We start from the raw sequence: 17,632 nt of genomic DNA, 5'->3' as shown, positions 1-17,632 counted from the left end.
TCAAGCTATTGATCAGCAGAGTATTATGTACTTTCATATAACTACTATTTGTAAAAAAAAAAATAATAATAATAAGCAGATAATACTCAATGGCCTTGTTTCACAGACAGGGTTTAAATTAAACCAGGATTAGGCTTTAGTTCAATTAGGACTTTTAAGTAGCTTTTATAAATGTGCCCTGATGTGCCTAAGAAACAAACATTACTGGTGTGCATCTTAAGATAAAACAATGGCACTGACATATTTTACATATTTGAATTTATGTCAGTGCAAGTTGCTTTCAGTTAAAACAGCTCAAACATGCATTTTAGTCTGAGACTAGGTTTAAGCTTTATCTGTGAAACCGAGGGAATGTATACTGCACAGTATGTTTTCCAACTCTTATTTTTGCTCCTTTACTCCTATAAATGATACATAGAATAAGCAATGATTTTGTAGCATAAACTATTAAAGATCATTAAAAATAAAAGTATGACAATATAATTTCAAACAGATTTTATTTCACAGCAGGAAAAACTGCCAAACATAAAAATAAAATATTTTCTGGAACTTAGAGTTGTACAGTCCAATAAACCATGGGAAAACAAATGTATACATAAAGTCCCATTTCATAAACAAACTACAATCTCTGCAAAATGAAGCCTTCGTATATTATTTTAATATGTCATCTTGCACTCTCTTTCAGTCTCTGAATTCTATTGCCTTAATGAAATAACATCCAACTCTTAAGCAATCCATTTCTCAGCAGTTCAAGCTTCATCCAGTCCATTGTCTTATTTCAGCCCATCTGTATGGTCAAGAACATTAAAAACATTGATATGAAAAAAAACAAAAAAAAAACAAGAATGTAACCAGAGACCACAGATCAGACCCATTCTGATTGGTTTGCTGAAGTCATGACAGCACTCACTTGCTCTTTATCAGATTTTGGCCACAGAAGCAATAATACAGTCAAATGTAATTTACTAAGGCAAGATCTCTGGAAATCTTTCCTCTTCATTTAGTCAAAACCTTCACCTGACTTAGCTCTAGCGTCCCAGGCCACATGATCTGCCTATTGAATATGGATTTCTGGGAAAGAGCTGTCAAAGGCAGTTAACTCAATAAGCTCTAACTGTGAACCAAAGCTCCCTATAGAATGAACAGCCCAGCTGTGGAGCAACAGATTGTTACACATTTACAAGTTTCAACTCCACCACAACTGCATTAGGGACTAAATCAAAGAAAAAGGCAGGAAAGAAGATAAGAATGGATTGTCTTCTCCTTAAAAAAAAACAGAACATCAGATGATCTGATCCATCTCGACTTCTTAAGAGGACACGGAGCAGTTAACGGGACTGTCGCCCTCTCATTGGAGTTTAACAAGCAGGGATTATTCATGCCCTGTGATGATCTGCACAAAATGTACTTGCAATTATTTCTCCACGCAAATCCCTGACATGCATATTTATACCATTTCACCGTTTCCAGCGTATCCCCACATGTCCTACTTTCCCCAACAGCTTTGTTGAGGAAATAAGGACACAGTCTGTGATCCCCAAAAAATCTTTCCACCGCTCTCTCAGGGCACATGCCCTAGCTTAACCGTGAAACCGTGCTGTAAAGGCAAGGTAAAGAGAAAAGAGACGACAGGCAGAGGGAGGTGGACGTGGAGTATTTTTCCTTTGGGATTCTGCAGTTCTGCATATACATCTTAACAAGACGCCCATCGAGGCACTCATCCTGTTCCTCCATCAGGCTCCGGGAGTCCCCGCTGTCCCCATAAGAGGGTCGGCCCCCTCTACGGGCTCCTGAGTGGGGGTCAGGTTGTTCGGTTCAGCCGTGATGACGATGGTGTTCTCGTCCACCAGCTCGCAGGTGGGATTGGCGAAGGCAGAGAGAGGAAGGGTGATGCGATGCATCTCACGCTCGTAAACTCGCTGCTCGTGCTGTTTCTTGAGGTCACGACCCCTACGGGATTAAAAACATAAGCATTTTACTTCAACCATTGCCACACACAACTTTATATGCAATCTAGACTTTAGTCATGTTTTATGTCACTTGTCAACTGGTCAAATAAGGTTACGTTCACGCTGTCAGTTTTTAGGATTGAGAACCGCATTTATTTACAGGTGCGAGTCTCGAAATGTCCCGTTCACACAGCAACTTACCGTCTGTATGAACGTGCAACGAGAGACGAGCCCATATTGTCTTACTAGCAACCATAGTGACAGTGACCAAAGTGATCAATCCAAATGAGCCGCAAGTGCATCCATCAACTCTTCATTAACAGACAGCGGCTTCTTTGAAACGTGTGCTAGCCGGACACCTTTAACCGTTGCACTCGCGTCTCACATCCTTTGCAGCGTCTCATACATGACATGGCATTTGAGTCACGCATATATAACACAAAACTGATGGAAGCCAAACAGTGCCTGGATCTAAAACCTTCAGATGACACAGCTCATATCTCCCTCGCTGCAAGTTACCAAAAGTAAAACCACACACAAAACCCCTTAGCAGAGAGACTCTCTCGCATTGTATGACGTGACAGACAACTAGTTGTCCAATCCGTTTTCATTCATTCATGCGGTTGCAAAAAAATAAATACAAATTTGATATATATTTTATTTAAAACATAAACAGCTTATTAACTCGAGTAAAGAGGTTTTTTGCCATTTAATTTAAACGTGTTGTGCAGTCAAATGTTCATCCTGTGTAAAATGTTCTATTCGAATGAACATTAAAAGAGGAGAGTACTTCAATCATTAAGACCCTGGGGGGTTTTTTTTCTCTCTTTTTAGAACTTAGGGAAAAACGTCATTCAATGAAATTCAATGATTTTCACAGACACAGCACAGACTCAAAGAACCATTCTGAATGACATAATCAAAATGAATGACTTATTCTGCAGTGGTTCCACTTCATTTTCTCTGACTATTTTGAAGATTATTTCCATGTCTAATATTATACATTTCTGTAATATTAAACAGTGACGCACTCCTGGACAGAAGGAGTGATTGGTCTCCAATATCGCCTATTTTTAGCGTCAAGTTATAAATGTGCTACTGTAGAGAGAGAGAGAGAGAGAGAGCGCGCTAATTCCTCATTTGCTGACAAGCAAGAGACGGATCTCAATGATCACACTCCAATTCCTAGAGGTGGACGAGATCATGGGAGCTGAATGCTGGAGAAATGTCATATCACTGGACACACTACTGTCTATCCTTCCTTTCACTCCATCTCTCTCTGTCTTGCCCATTCAGGCTGTGCACGGCAGGCTTGCAGTATGTTATGCAATCCTCCTACACTTCCCCAGCACTGTGTCTGCAGTGAGCCCTGCTTTATCACAACTGAACTGAGTGGTACCAACTTCGTTTCTCTTCTTAAAGAGATAGTTCACCCTAAAATGAAAATTCTGTCATCATTTACTCACCCTCAAGTTGTTCCAAACCTGTACGAGTTTCTTTTTTCTGCTGAACCCAAAAGAAGTTACTGTGAAGAATGTCAGTAACCAAACAGTTGTTGGACCCAATTGACTTACATGTTATGTTTTATTTTCCATCACCTGGTTACCCATATTCTTCAAAATATCTTCTTTTGTGTTCAGTAGAAGAAAGAAATGCATTCAGGTTTGGAACAACTTGAGGGTGAGTAAATGATGACAGAATTTTCATTATGGGGTGAACTATCCCTTTAAAACACACAAGCTCTCTTGCAATAAGTAAATCATTTGGTTGAGGAGGTAAATGAAAATTTTGAATATATGAGATCCATGTCCTGTTACATCATAACATGTTTCCTGTGGGTGACATTGTCCCTAAACCCTTCTCTCATCTCAACAACTTGCCTCTGTCTATTAATACTGAGCCAATTAAACTAGAAATATGATGACAAGCACACATAATCAGCTGACGCACGAGCACATGCTGCCTAAGGCTACTGGGTAATCCAAGCTCCTTACAACACAGAGACGAGAATATACTTTAGACCTGAATTCAGATATTTTTTTACTGTCATCTATTCTGAGACGTTGAGAGGGTGAGTCACATGACGCCTATCATGGACATGTCCATGTCATATATCGCCACAAAATTAAAAATAAAATAAAAAAGCTCCAGAGCATCTTTTATGAATATTAAGCACAGTTTTTACTTCATTTCAGGGTAGTGTTTGCTATAGTGCCATAATGATTTCATTAAAAAATACACTGTATTACAATATTTATTTCATCTGATAAATAATGAAAAAATGACTTGCTTGCTTGTCATTAAAATAATATCACAAGGTCCAAAAATAAGATTCATTATTTTTATACTGAATATTTTTTTATTTATTTTTTTGATTTTAGGGTGAAATGTGATCAAGACACACATTTCAAACATATCATCATGGCTTGATGATATATCTGGCTGCATTTGCAGCACATTTGGTTCAGTCCAGTTTCTGGTACATTGTGATTGAAAACGTGCAAAACAGAGTTGATATCTCTGAATATCAGCTTTCAGAGTCTTTCTGTTCCTCTCCAAACTCAACACCCACTTCTAAACAACCCCCTAAATATAGACAGTCAAGATGCCTCCAATATCTACATGCACTCACTATCTCTCTCTCATGCGTCTAATGGCATTAAAGTGACACCAACACTGATGTCAGAAGAACATGGTATGCCTTTCCAGGTAATGCCCTGCCTTTCTGATCCATGACATTTTTTTCCCATGAAAGCATGTAACAAACCCAATGACATCATTTATCTCTGTCTCGATCAAACACTATCCCAAACAACTGTGCTCTCCAGCAAAGAGAAACTACAATTATTATGAATTCTACATGAAGTATTTTAAGTATGAGGTATATTGGCCAAACATCTCCTCGAGTCTCCTCATTCTGAAGAACTGAAGTGCCTTTTTGTCTTTTGACCTTCCCTATTAATCATATATATTGTCTATTCTCTGTTCTTAAAGGCCCACACTGAAGTGCCTTGAAACGTGCAGCATGTGTTGACAATTTCCACTGAAACAGGAAGACAGCACGGGACATGTCGAACAGCACCTCCCCCTTTTTTAAAATAGCCAATAGCGGTTAGTTTATGTCACAGCTCGGCCAGAGCCGTTGAGCTCGGTAAAGCTGCAGTTTCCTCCTAATCTCTAACCGTTTCTCCTCATCTCCTCCCTATCCCTATAGCTATCCTATATGCTAAAATATAGCATTCTGAGCGGAATTCAAATGGGTCCAAAACGTTTTCCGGTATATGCCGACTCGCGCATATGATCCGTTCTGTGATATTGTGTCTCTGGACTGGAGCAGACTGTGTGCGCGCTGAGGCAGTTCGCATGACACTAACGCGAAACCGGACTTCATTCGCCCCAATGGAAAGTATATTTACACTTTCTGAATCGTTCCCTCTCCCCTATAGTGTGCCCTAATGTGCCAAAGCTTTAGCGTCTATTTAATTTAGGGGGAGGAATGCTTTAGATTCTAGAGAGCATTTGATTGTACAGAAAATCTGCAGAGAAGCTGAAGTGCCGAGTGATGTCATCAAAATCATTGATCCATATTGGCAGAAGTGAGAGACTGTAGGTTTTGAATGCTGATATCTTCTAAATGCGAATTTTGTCATTGTTTTGGAGCACACTATCTTATAGATAACAGTAAGGCTAACATATTCATGCTAAAAGTAAAAAAAACGTAACTTTAAGTGCACACTGTGATGGGACATTGTGTTTCAGGTTATACTGACCGTTTGTAGAAGTATCCCATCGTGATTCCACCTCCAAGTAGGATGATAATGGCCATCATGAAGACGGCGAGAACATAACCTGCCAAGGCAGGGAAGATAACCAATATAAGCATGAACATCTTGGTTTTCGGATATAGTTTGAGGTTTTAATCGTCTAATCCCAAGACCTACCTAGAGTCCCAAGGTCTTTCTTCTTCTTAGGTCCACTCCTGGCCTGCTGGCGCACTCCCTTCACGGGCTGCACCGCTGCACCCTCCGCCTGCGAGGGGAAGGAGTTTACGGGTTCAAAGGTCTCCACCATCTCTGGGGTAAGTCCTTGAGTGGGGACAGACACTTCTGGAGCCGTAGCTTCTGTGGAGTTTTGGTCTGTGGGGTGACAGAATGAACAGGATATGAGTGTTTTTCAGTTTTTTCTCAATCTGCACTGCTAATGTAAGTCAGCTCTCCACTCCCATCAATTAACAAGCCCATTGGCATCAAACCACTGTACTAAATAGTTTTACTGTGGTCTGGGATTGAGTGCTCTCAGCTGACAATTGTGTCTTCTACAAGCCATTTCGTTCTTACAATGTTTACTTTTTTTTTTTATTGCAAAAATGTAGTTACAATGAAACATATGCAGTGAAAGATCTTTTCTTGTGTATTGTGATGTACATCCGAATGAAATGGATTATATATATAAAAAAATTTTTTGAAGGATGGGAACTTTTTTATATATATCGGTTGTTGATTGGATGGAGGTAAATCTGAATACAAGCTTGCAGTCGATTGTTAAGGCCCTTTCACACCAAAGACGATAACTATAAAGATATAGTTTATATTAACGATATGATATGAACATTAAAAATCTTTCTCAGTATTAAAGAATAGCAGAGTTCACGCCACAACTGTAACGATAACAGCACAGAGAAACGATATCGTTGGAATCACTATCAGAATTTATTTTCCAGCTGATTAATGATAAAAACATTGAGAGCCAATTAGAATTCACCTGACTTTAAAAAGCTTGAGCATTTAAAGCGGCAGACGACAAAACTGCAGCGTGCACTTAGAATAAACAGAATGAAATTATAATTATAGCTAATATAGTTATTATCGTTATAGTTATCTTTGTAGTTATCGTTCTTGGTGTGAACAGGCCTTAAAGTCCCCCTGTGGTAAAAATCAAGCTTTTAATATTGTTATTTATGTCTACGTGGTTTTAATATGCTTTAACACAAACCATGTGTAAATTCATAAGTCAACACCATTGCTGAGTATTTTCTCCTTAAACCTGCAGTGAACCAAAGACAGTCTCAAAAATGCGGTTTTAAATCGCTGGTGTTTCTGACATCACAAAGTAACCAATCACGTCAACGTGTGATCATCAGCGAGTGGATCTCTGAGCTGGTGTGAGTGGAGGTGGGGCTAATTTGCATATTCATAGAACTGCGTATACTAAATGAGGCAAGGGTGTAGAGCAGGGGGGCCCAATCCTGCTCCTGCCGATCGACTGTCCTGCACAGTTCATCTCCAACCCTAATCAAACACACCTGCCTTTAATTTTCAAGTGATCCTGAAGACCTTAATTGGTTGCTTCAGGTGTGTTTGATTAGGGTTGGAGATGAACTGTGCAGGACAGTCGATCGGCAGGAGCAGGATTGGGCACCCCGGGTGTAGAGTTACATTCAAGCTATTTAAAAAAAAAAAAAAATTCAAGGAAAAATATGCTTAAATATGTCATTTTGGTGATCAAAGATGAGTTTTAAGGGATAAAATTGTTAACTACAGGGGGACTTTAAGAAAGGGGCAGGATGTAAGTGGACTAAATGATTGGAGAGGTCTGGAGTAAGTCACCAAAGTGAAGATCAAAGTTTGATTTTGGAAATTATAAGGTCAAATTTTTCTTTTAAAATAAAATATACAGATGGATGAATCATTCACAATAAGGTCAATAATATGCATTTTTGAAAATAGGGTGAAATTTCATTTCATGTCAACTTTAAAAAAACAAAACAAAAAAACAAGATGATGATTTTGGCCCAAAAACATGCTTTACAGTATGTAAACAAACACTCATTAAAATTGCTCATTATTTTCTGAAATTAGTCAGAATGCAATTAGCAGAACACAGATATAATAGTGCGGTGGTATGCTTTTTCAAACAAAGCTTTCGAACACTAGGAGAATACTGGGCCATTTTGCATTTTTTCTTTTCTTTTTGAAGCATGTGTAATGAGATAAAGTTTGGCTATTTTTATTTAAATAGGACATCAGGTGGACGTGATGTATTCCAGAGGTCTCATAGGAAAAATTCACGGCTGAGAACATTATCATGTGCCTCAGTTGCTGTGGTCCAGCCCTCTGGATTTTTTCCACCACCCTCTACTCTAAAAAAGTTGTTTACACACTCCAACAAAGTTAAAGAACATGAGGTCACAGCTCAGCTAGCCAATCAGTAGCTGTCACCGTGGTAAGCATGTTCCTCTGGGCCAATTGGAATCAAAGAGGGCGAGGCCTAGACCTTCAGCAGCAGAACAAGTTTTATTGTTTGTTCAGTTGTCTGTCCCAACTGAAGAAGCCTCAAGGCTGATGATGTGTCTAGACTCGTGTTATTGTTTAACTTTATCTGTCCTTGCCGCATGTTGAGTCAAAAGATAATTATAAGGAAACCGCATCAGTGTGGATTAAAACTGACCAACTGGCCTCAATAAGAGATGTTCTTTAAAGGAGGAAACAACACACTGCCATACTGTTTTTTGTTAATGAACCAAATAAAAGATAGCTGGCCTGGATTATCGAAAAATGATTCATAGCAAAAGAAAAGTTTACTTCAGCTGTAGTGTTGTTTAGAGTAAGCTCAGGGGAAAGTGAATGCATTAAAATATTTGGTGCTGACCTTATGCTTTCTTAAAGCCATTTTCTTTTTCCCAGAAAAAGTAAGATTGCACATTTCTGCACTGCGTAAATATTTTTAAATCACTTTCCTCCAGATTCTAGGAAGAAAGTAAGACTTGAAGTTTGAGACTGTGGAAACAGAGTGGCACACTAGTAGGACCCAGTTGTGAAATGCCAGAGAAAGAGACTCTGACAAGTGAAATAAATCACTTTCAGTGCAGCAAGTGATTTGTGATGCTAATTTTCAATAAAAAAGGTTTAATTTAATGTCAAGAATTTAGGCTGCATTTTTATGAATCTATAAGAGCTGCTATGATTTAGAGAGAGAGAATATGTGAGAAATGATTTTTGAGAGCGAAGATGGCTACCTTGGCATATCTTAATATCACATGCTTCTTTTCTGGTTTCTCCACTGGACCCAGAGACGTAGCACCAGGGCTTCTCTGAACCATCTGGGTTACGACAGAAATTGTGATTCCCAACATCTTCTGAATAGAAGAAAACAAAAAAATTAAAAACCTTTTATATACGTTTTACACAAAACTTAATTTTTCTATCAAAACATTTCTATGTTTGTGTGAGTATGTGTTTTTGAGTTGTAGTGAGTGTGTCCCAGACATGTCCACGTCTGGGTTAGGCATTTCTGATTGCTCAGCTTTTTTGAGTTAGGGCTCATAATATCATCTGGGCAGCATGCCCTCTTCATACATAACCATCATTTACAAAATGTATAATCAGCAACATTGACAGATTTCATTTTGCATTGTCTAGCCTAATTAATGGATAAAATCTGTAAATATGCATGAAGGTACATATCTTGCTTGATTTCCTCAAATATAATGTTTTGGAGTCTAATACAGTAAAAATGTACAAATAGATGAAGAAAAGTAGAAGTTACCCGTCTGTGAGTCTTTAAACTTCAGGTTTTGACTCCTCCAGTTGAGGCATGTGTTCCCTGCGGATGTCTTCTGTTGCATTCCCCTGTAGTTCTCGCCATTAGATGTTATACACTCTATGGGCAAAACAAATGAACTTCATGTGATTTGGAAGATTGGTTTCAGATCAGTTCAAATTATAATAAAGTGGCTAATTTTTCATGATTAAATTACAGTAAATTCATCATTTATTATACTAGACAATCATACTTTTACGATAAAAACAATTTATTATAAACAGTCTAACGTACAAAACTGATGCAAACATGCAAAATGGTGAGGAAAATATACCCTCGTGCATCATTTACTTTTTTTTTTTTTTTTTTGGAATTACTTCAAATAAAGGATACATTATTTTATTTTTTGAAAGCTATTGCAAGCAAATCTAAACTGGATCTTACCTTCAACAACAACAGAAAAGCAGCTCACCAAACCAGAGTTCAGCAAGAGCGCAAAGTAAAGCAGTCGCAACATTTTTATTCGTCGATGTTATTAACAACAAGAACAATTATTTTTCACGACGAGTCGGCATGAAACCGTTCCGTTTTAATGGAAAAGCCTGTGGTGAACCGAGCCACACTGCTCTCCAAACAAACACACTGCAGTCGTGCCGTTGTTTCGGGCTCTGAGCTGGTAAACAGCCTGAATGGACTGATCGCTGAAACTCCCTTTGCAGTGACTCCGCGTCCTCCGGGTCCTAGACACAGCAGCTTCACGGATTAGAATGATGCGTGGGACATGTGAATGATACATGACCAGAATGTTCCAGCAGATAATCGATTGTGTTTGTGTATTTTAATATAAAACCACACACATATTTTATTAATTGGTATGAAGAATTTTAAAATAAATAATTTATTATATAGCCTACTATATTTATTATATTTCTCTCTATCTCACACACACAAATAGCGGCTCGGTGGGTAGCAGGACAGAGTTTGCATGTTCTCCTTGTGTCTGCGTGGGTTTCCTCCGGTTTCCCCCACAATCCAAAAACATGGATTAAAAAAAAGCCAGTATAGGTGTGAATGCGTGCGTGTTGTGACTGAGTCAGAACTAAAGCCATGGGGAGGGTTGGGGAAAGATGAACCCACACTTTTTTGATTAATTATTCATACTTTTTATATAATATATAAATATTATTTGATATAATAATATATTATATATAATAATTTAATTATAATTTCAAATAACACACACATATATTCAAATAATAATTTTTTTTTTTAAATGACACTACCACTATTATTGTCAAGTCAAGTCAAGTCATCTTCATTTATATAGCGCTTTTAACAATGTAGATTGTCTCAAAGCAGCTTCACAGAGATAAATGTATAATATAACGTAAGATTGTTTTGGCTTTATAGCGGTTCTTTAATAAAGTTATTTTCCAGCTAAAGTTAGTTTTGATTGATTCGCTTCCGTCGCAACGATCATTTGTTTTTAAATTAGGGCCGCCAAGACGACACCATTCTCTCTACACAGACTTTAAACGCGAACCTGTGAGAAACGCTGATGGCGTTCAGATGCACATTAAGAACGAGTTCTATAGTTATGTGCGTTTGAATATATGTGTGCAGGTTTGGAATTCCCTACAAACCAAACCTAAACAAATTACTGGTGTTTCCTTATAGTTTTGATTCAGAATTTTATTTTATTTTATCAATTCGGGGTAGATACGCAAATTGAGTTTTCCCGACGACGCGTTATCTGTAGAGTGGGAAAGGGATCCTCCATAGGGAGAGACTAGTTGGCCCTTCAGCACTGCATTGACATCGGGTCCAGGCGAAGGTCCTTCATCAGATCTGGAAACGGCCTGGATCCGGCAGGCTGCGGGAAAACCTTGGGATAAACAAAGACACTAAAATTAGCGTAGATGCCATTCTTCTCATGATGTAACAAGTACATCAGGATTTATGGGAAGTGTTCCCGGTTCCAGCTGACCTAATCTATGCAGCCTAATATTGAATTATAGAAGTCTATAATGTATTATGTGAACGCTATGTCAAAGAGATGTGTCTTTAATCTAGATTTGAACTGACAGAGTGTGTCTGCTTCCCGGACAATGGTAGGAAGGCTGTTCCAAAGTTTTGGTGCTAAATAGGAAAAGGATCTACCGCCAGCAGTCGATTTAGATATTCTAGGTATTATCAACTGGCCGGAATTTTGAGATCGCAATAGACGTGAAGGAGTATAATGCGTTAAGAGCTCGCTCAAGTACCGCGGAGCTAAACCATTTAGTGCTTTGTAAGTAATCAGCAATATTTTAAAATTGATGCGATGTTTAATAGGGAGCCAGTGCAGTTTTGACAGAACCGGGCTAATATGGTCATACTTCCTGGTTCTGGTAAGAACTCGAGCTGCTGCGTTTTGGACCAGCTGTAGTTTGTTTATTAAGCGTGCAGGGCAACCACCCAGTAGAGCATTACAATAATCTAGCCTTGAGGTCATGAACGCATGGACTAATTGTTCCGCATTTGTCAATGAGAGCATATGACGTAATTTAGATATATTTTTAAGATGGAAAAATGCGGTTTTACAGATACTAGACACGTGACTTTCAAATGAAAGATTGGTATCAAAGAGCACACCCAGGTTCCTAACCGACGACGAAGACTTAACAGAGCAGCCATCAAGTGTTAGACAGTATTCTAGGTTATTACGTGAGGAAGTTTTTTGTCCAATAATTAGAATCTCTGTTTTTTCAGAATTTAGAAGTAGGAAATTACGAGTCATCCAGTTTTTTATATCAGCTATGCATTCTGTTAATTTAGTGAATTGGTAAGTTTCGTTAGGTTTTGAAGAAATATAGAGCTGAGTATCGTCGGCATAACAGTGGAAGCTAATTCCATGTTTCCTAATAATATCTCCTAATGGCAGCATGTACAGAGTGAACAGCAGCGGTCCTAGTACTGAGCCCTGTGGTACGCCATACTGAACTTGTGATTGATAAGACATCTCTTCATTTACTGCTACAAACTGATAACGGTCAGATAAGTATGATTTAAACCATGCTAGTGCAATTCCACTAATGCCAACATAGTTTTCTAGTCTATTTAAAAGAATGTCGTGGTCAATGGTGTCAAACGCAGCACTAAGATCGAGTAACACTAATAGAGAGACACAACCATGATCGGATGATAAGAGCAAATCATTTGTTACTCTAACGAGAGCAGTCTCAGTACTATGGTATGGTCTAAATCCGGACTGAAAATCCTCGCAGATATCATTTCTTTCTAGAAAGGAACATAGTTGTGAAGATACTGCCTTTTCTAGTATCTTTGACAGAAAGGGTAGATTCGAGATCGGCCTGTAATTGACTAATTCTGAAGGATCAAGTTGCATTTTTTTAACAAGCGGTTTAATCATAGCCAGCTTAAAGTTTTTTGGTACGTATCCTAGAGACAAAGAGGAATTAATGATATTAAGAAGAGGATCTATGACCTCTGGAAGCATCTCTTTCAGTAGCTTAGTCGGTATAGGGTCTAACATACATGTTGTAGATTTAGATGATTTAACGAGTTTAGTAAATTCTTCCTCTCCTATAGCAATGAATGAATCAAATTTTTCCTCAGGGAGACTACAATGCACTGCCTGATGCGATACTGTAGTAGACGGTTGCATAGTTATAATTTTATCCCTGATATTATCAATCTTATAAGTGAAGAAGTTCATAAAGTCATTACTGCTGTGCTGCTTGGAACCTTCTGTGTTTGAAGCTTTCTTTTTCGTTAGTTTAGCCACTGTTTCAAATAAATACCTAGGATTATGTTTATTTTCTTCTAATAGGTTTGAAAAATAAGCAGATCTAGCAGCTTTTAAAGCCTCTCTGTAAGCAATCGAGCTCTCTTTCCATGAAATGCGAAATACCTCTAATTTTGTTTTCTTCCAGTTGCGCTCCATTTTTCTGGCTGCTCTCTTAAGGGCCCGAGTGTGCTCGTTGTACCACGGCGTTGGATTATTTTCTTTAATCTTCTTTAAGCGCAAAGGAGCAACTGTGTCTAAAGTGCTGGAAAAGAGAGAGTTAAAAGTTTCTGTTGCAATATCAAGTTTTTCTAAGCTATCCGGGATGCTAAAATGATGAAACTGATCAGGAAGATTATTAATAAAGCAATCTTTAGTAGCAGAAGTGATAGGTCTAACATATTTGTAACACGGAGTCGGCTTTGCAGCCTTGGCTAAATGTAATTTACACGAGACTAGATAATGATCTGAGATGTCATCGCTCTGCTGCAGAATTTCAACGGCATCAACATCTATTCCATGTGATATTATTAGATCTAGAGTATGATTACGACGATGAGTAGGTCCTGACACGTGTTGTCTAACTCCAATTGAGTTTACAATGTCTTTAAATGCCAATCCCAATGCATCTTTTTCATTATCGATGTGTATATTAAAATCACCAACAATTAGTACTTTATCTGCAGCCAATACTAACTCTGATAGAAAGTCCGCAAATTCTTTGATAAAGTCTGTATGGTGCCCTGGTGGCCTGTATACAGTAGCCAGCACAAATCTCAAACGTGATTTATCATTTTTACTATATATTTTTACATTAAGCACTAACACTTCAAAAGAATTATATTCGAAACTTGATTTCTTAGTGGTTTTGAAAATATTACTATAAATTACAGCAACACCACCCCCTTTGCGTTTCAGACGGGGTTCATGTTTATAACAGTAATCTTGCGGGGTGGACTCATTTAAAGTAATGTAATCGTTTGGTTTTAGCCAGGTTTCTGTCAAACACAGCACATCTAGGTTATCATCTGAAATCATATCATTAACAATGAGTGCTTTTGAAGTAAGCGATCGAATATTCAGCAACCCAAGCTTTATCATTTGCTCATCTGTATTATAGCTGTTTTTTATTTGTTGAACATCAATTAAATTTTTAACCTTAGATAGGTTTAAACATTTTTTGGATTTCCAAAATCGGGGAACAGACACAGTCTCTATATGATGATAGCTAGGTGAAAGAGGCTCTATGTGATGGGATTTATCTGACCTGGGTGACGCGAGGCCGCTAGCAGACGGTTGGTTTAGCCAGTCTGTCTGCTTCAGACATTGTATTACAATGTATACAATGTTATACATTGTATACAATGTATAATCAATTATAATATACTATTTATTATGATCATTAGTAATTTCATTATTAATGATACTACAGTTATTTTTTATTAGACCATCTATGAATTTTATAATGTTTATAATGTGTTTTGATTCCATTCTCAGATGACACAACCAGACCTCTTTCAGACATATTTCCTTAGCTTGGCAAATTACAATATGAAAAAGTCATATATAATGTTATTAGCATCTTTTCTGACGAAAGCTATAGTGCCTAAATGAGCTTTCACTCAACATGGGTTTGAAAATAATGAAATAGGCCAAAACCTGCACACAAATTCATCACTACAGTTCATTCACGTCATCCATCCTTGTTAAACAAATCTGACAGAGCAGAACTTCATTAGGAGATCAAGGAACATTAACAACGAGCGCCTCTATTATTTACTAGGAAACAGAGGGTCCCCTGAGGAGACACGGTGTTGATCAGTGATGACACAATCGGTGTAAGCTATGCGGCTGTCCTCTCAGAATAGATGAAAGACACACATCTACACACACCTGCTTTGTTCATAGTCATACTCTTTTTGTTAAAAGTTTCTGAGTGGTACATTCTGGATAACTCTGACCTTTCCCTTTGTTTTAAGTGCGTTCCCTTTAAGTACAGTACACAACTTTATTAAATACAGCTGTCGGTTTTCAATAGTTCTGCACTGTTCAGCACAGTAAGATCCGTGTCATGTTTTCTGCTGAAGTTCACCATAAATCTCTAAGTACCATCTTGTCTTCTTGTATCAGATCAGAATTTTATGAAATCTTGGAAATTATTCATCGCATTCTGAAGCATGGAAGTAAGCAATCAGATTTCATTAGTGCAGATAGTTTACTTCCTTTCCATGGTGCCGGTTAACTGACCCACTTTTATTTTCCAAAGTAATTACACAAAGTTTCCAAAGTAAAATTGGAGCCAGGTTGGCAGCTTTTTTTGGGGGGGTTGTGCACCCAAGCAGATGAGTCATGAGTGTGTAAAGATCGGATATTCAATAACTACACTGTTTCTGTTTTAAAGTTTGTTGATTATGTCTTTGCCATTTTTAACACCCAGCCCATACTCATGATTGATTAGGGAATCCTACCTGTTATGAAGTCCTGTTTGACTGGTTTGTTTTACAAATGTTATTTAGTGAACATTTTGAAAGCTTTCAGAATGCAGCACACATGCATAGTCATACACAGTACAGTGAATAAACATGATAAAAAAAATATACTGTTTACTCCAAAATAGAACTAGGGACAAACATGATTCATTATTCAAACATGATTCTTTCAGCACCACTCATGTTCTGTCCAAAGATACATTAAAATCAAACTGCTGTGACTAAAATAAATGACTAAACCAGCGTCATTTCTTCGTTCAATATTGGAGCACCATGTAAGGTAAACAGGAAGTGAAATGAGGGTTTGTTTGGCGAAGACGGGAGATAATGAGTGGAAAAAGCCCAGACAAACAGATCCCTCTGTTGAGTCCTGTGAAAAGACTTCCATTAAACTGTGTTTAAAAATAGATTGAATTGATAAGAAAACAGAAATTATGAGCTTTAAATGGCTGGTCAAGTAAAACAATTTTTTTTACAATATTTCTGAAATTATTATAAAATTGATATTTTCTTAAATATTTCTAAAATTATTATAAAATGGATATTTTCTTAAATAATAAAACAAAGACTTCACACAAGATTGCTCTTGCATGTTTTTTTTTTCAGTTTTTATACATGGCCCCCTCCAAGAAATCCACCTTAATTTCCTCTAGACTCTAAAATAATCAATATGTCATAATATAATAAAAGCATTCATAGAGGAGTGCGAATCTCTTCAGCGTTCGCTGTAAAATCAGACCATCTGCTCCCCTGATGGCTACCGGGATACCCAGCTGCGTCCTAACACTGTTCTGTGACACGCAGGCGTGTTGCACAGCAACTGAGTACATATTCCAGACATGAATCATCAACTAGCCCTATGCTGAGGGCAGAAAATGGACACTTAACCTGGGAAACGAGCCTCTAATGTGGCATAAAGCACTGTTCCCCAGCTAATATGGTAGGGCAACTCTACTGTTGCCGCAAAAACCATTACATCACTGTCTGATGCATTTACCCCTGCAGTGGAAACCTGAGTAGAAGTGGCTTACGCAAAGACAAGATGAGGATGAGAAAGGGGGTACAGAGTGAGAAAGAAAGATGTAAAACAAAAACAGCGGGATAAAACGATAAAATATGTATTGGACATAAAAGAAAGGATTAAGGTAGGAAAAGGAATAGGTTCCGCAGGAGTGCAGCTAAGGCTACGTTCACACTGTCAGTCCAAATCCAATTATTTGTGTATCCGATTGGAATCTGATCTAAATTATTGACTGTCCAGATCGGATTTTTGTCTCCCGTGGCACTCTCTTGTTTTTCGGAATATCTTCATTAGTTTCTATGGGAATAACATTGCGTTGGTAGGTGTACCTCAATAACAACAACAGCAACTTGGAGGGATTTGAAAAACACATGTTGTCTTTTTGACTGGACTGCTATTTCTTTTGAGGCAGCAGCAAACATGTAGGAGGCTGGTATGCGCATTTATTCCGTTGTTCCCAGTCTTCAGGTTTCTATTATGTTGTAATTTTCTGCTCGACCGGCACTTTGCAATAACACAACCCTGTTTCTGCAGCGACTTTCATTTTTCCGTGGCGTGAGGAACCACGCGCAATCCAATTAGAGCGGTCAGACAGAAACCGATTTACAGAAATGCAATTTGAATAGGATTTCGAACCACATTTGAATGTAGCTCAAAACACATTTAAAGAAATAAAATCTAATTTCATGTGATTTATTTTGCCGTTCACATTAGCTAAATATGATCGGATATGTAAAAAAATCGGATTTGGACTGACAGTCTTAAGGCTAGGTTCAGATTTCAGCAAGTGTGAAGAGAAAAAAAAAAAAAAAAAAATTCGCATGAAATACAAATCAGTTTCGAGCTA

General features: G+C 37.9%; 1 protein-coding gene across 2 annotated transcripts; it reads right to left on the bottom strand.

The window, feature by feature from the left end:
* Positions 1–480: 480 nt before the first annotated feature.
* pik3ip1 (phosphoinositide-3-kinase interacting protein 1) lies at positions 481–10,323 on the bottom strand. Of its 2 annotated transcripts, none has more exons than XM_084414089.1 (6): positions 9,933–10,323; positions 9,495–9,608; positions 8,965–9,084; positions 5,891–6,085; positions 5,720–5,798; positions 481–1,950 (listed from the first exon to the last, which is right to left on the bottom strand). In XM_084414089.1, exons 1-6 carry the CDS (start codon positions 10,003–10,005, stop codon positions 1,734–1,736), a joined length of 798 nt encoding a protein of 265 aa, XP_084270215.1. In that variant the 5' UTR covers positions 10,006–10,323; the 3' UTR covers positions 481–1,733. The 2 variants fall into 2 exon arrangements, with proteins under 2 accessions (XP_084270215.1, XP_084270216.1); XM_084414090.1 differs by having other exon boundaries at positions 8,965–9,081; positions 9,933–10,208.
* Positions 10,324–17,632: the final 7,309 nt, after the last annotated feature.

The sequence above is a fragment of the Rutilus rutilus genome (genome assembly GCF_951802725.1).
Source record: "Rutilus rutilus genome assembly, chromosome: 7".
NCBI lineage: Eukaryota > Metazoa > Chordata > Actinopteri > Cypriniformes > Leuciscidae > Rutilus > Rutilus rutilus.
This window is presented reverse-complemented; position numbering and strand designations above follow the sequence as displayed.

Coding starts and splice junctions, on each gene's coding strand:
- pik3ip1 (XM_084414089.1), bottom strand. CDS start 10,005: ATGTTGCGACTGCTTTACTTTGCGCTCTTGCTGAACTCTGGTTTGGTG. Junction 9,085..9,494: donor GTTTAAAGACTCACAGACGG/GTAACTTCTACT, acceptor TCTTCTATTCAG/AAGATGTTGGGAATCACAAT. Junction 5,799..5,890: donor GAAAGACCTTGGGACTCTAG/GTAGGTCTTGGG, acceptor CTGCCTTGGCAG/GTTATGTTCTCGCCGTCTTC.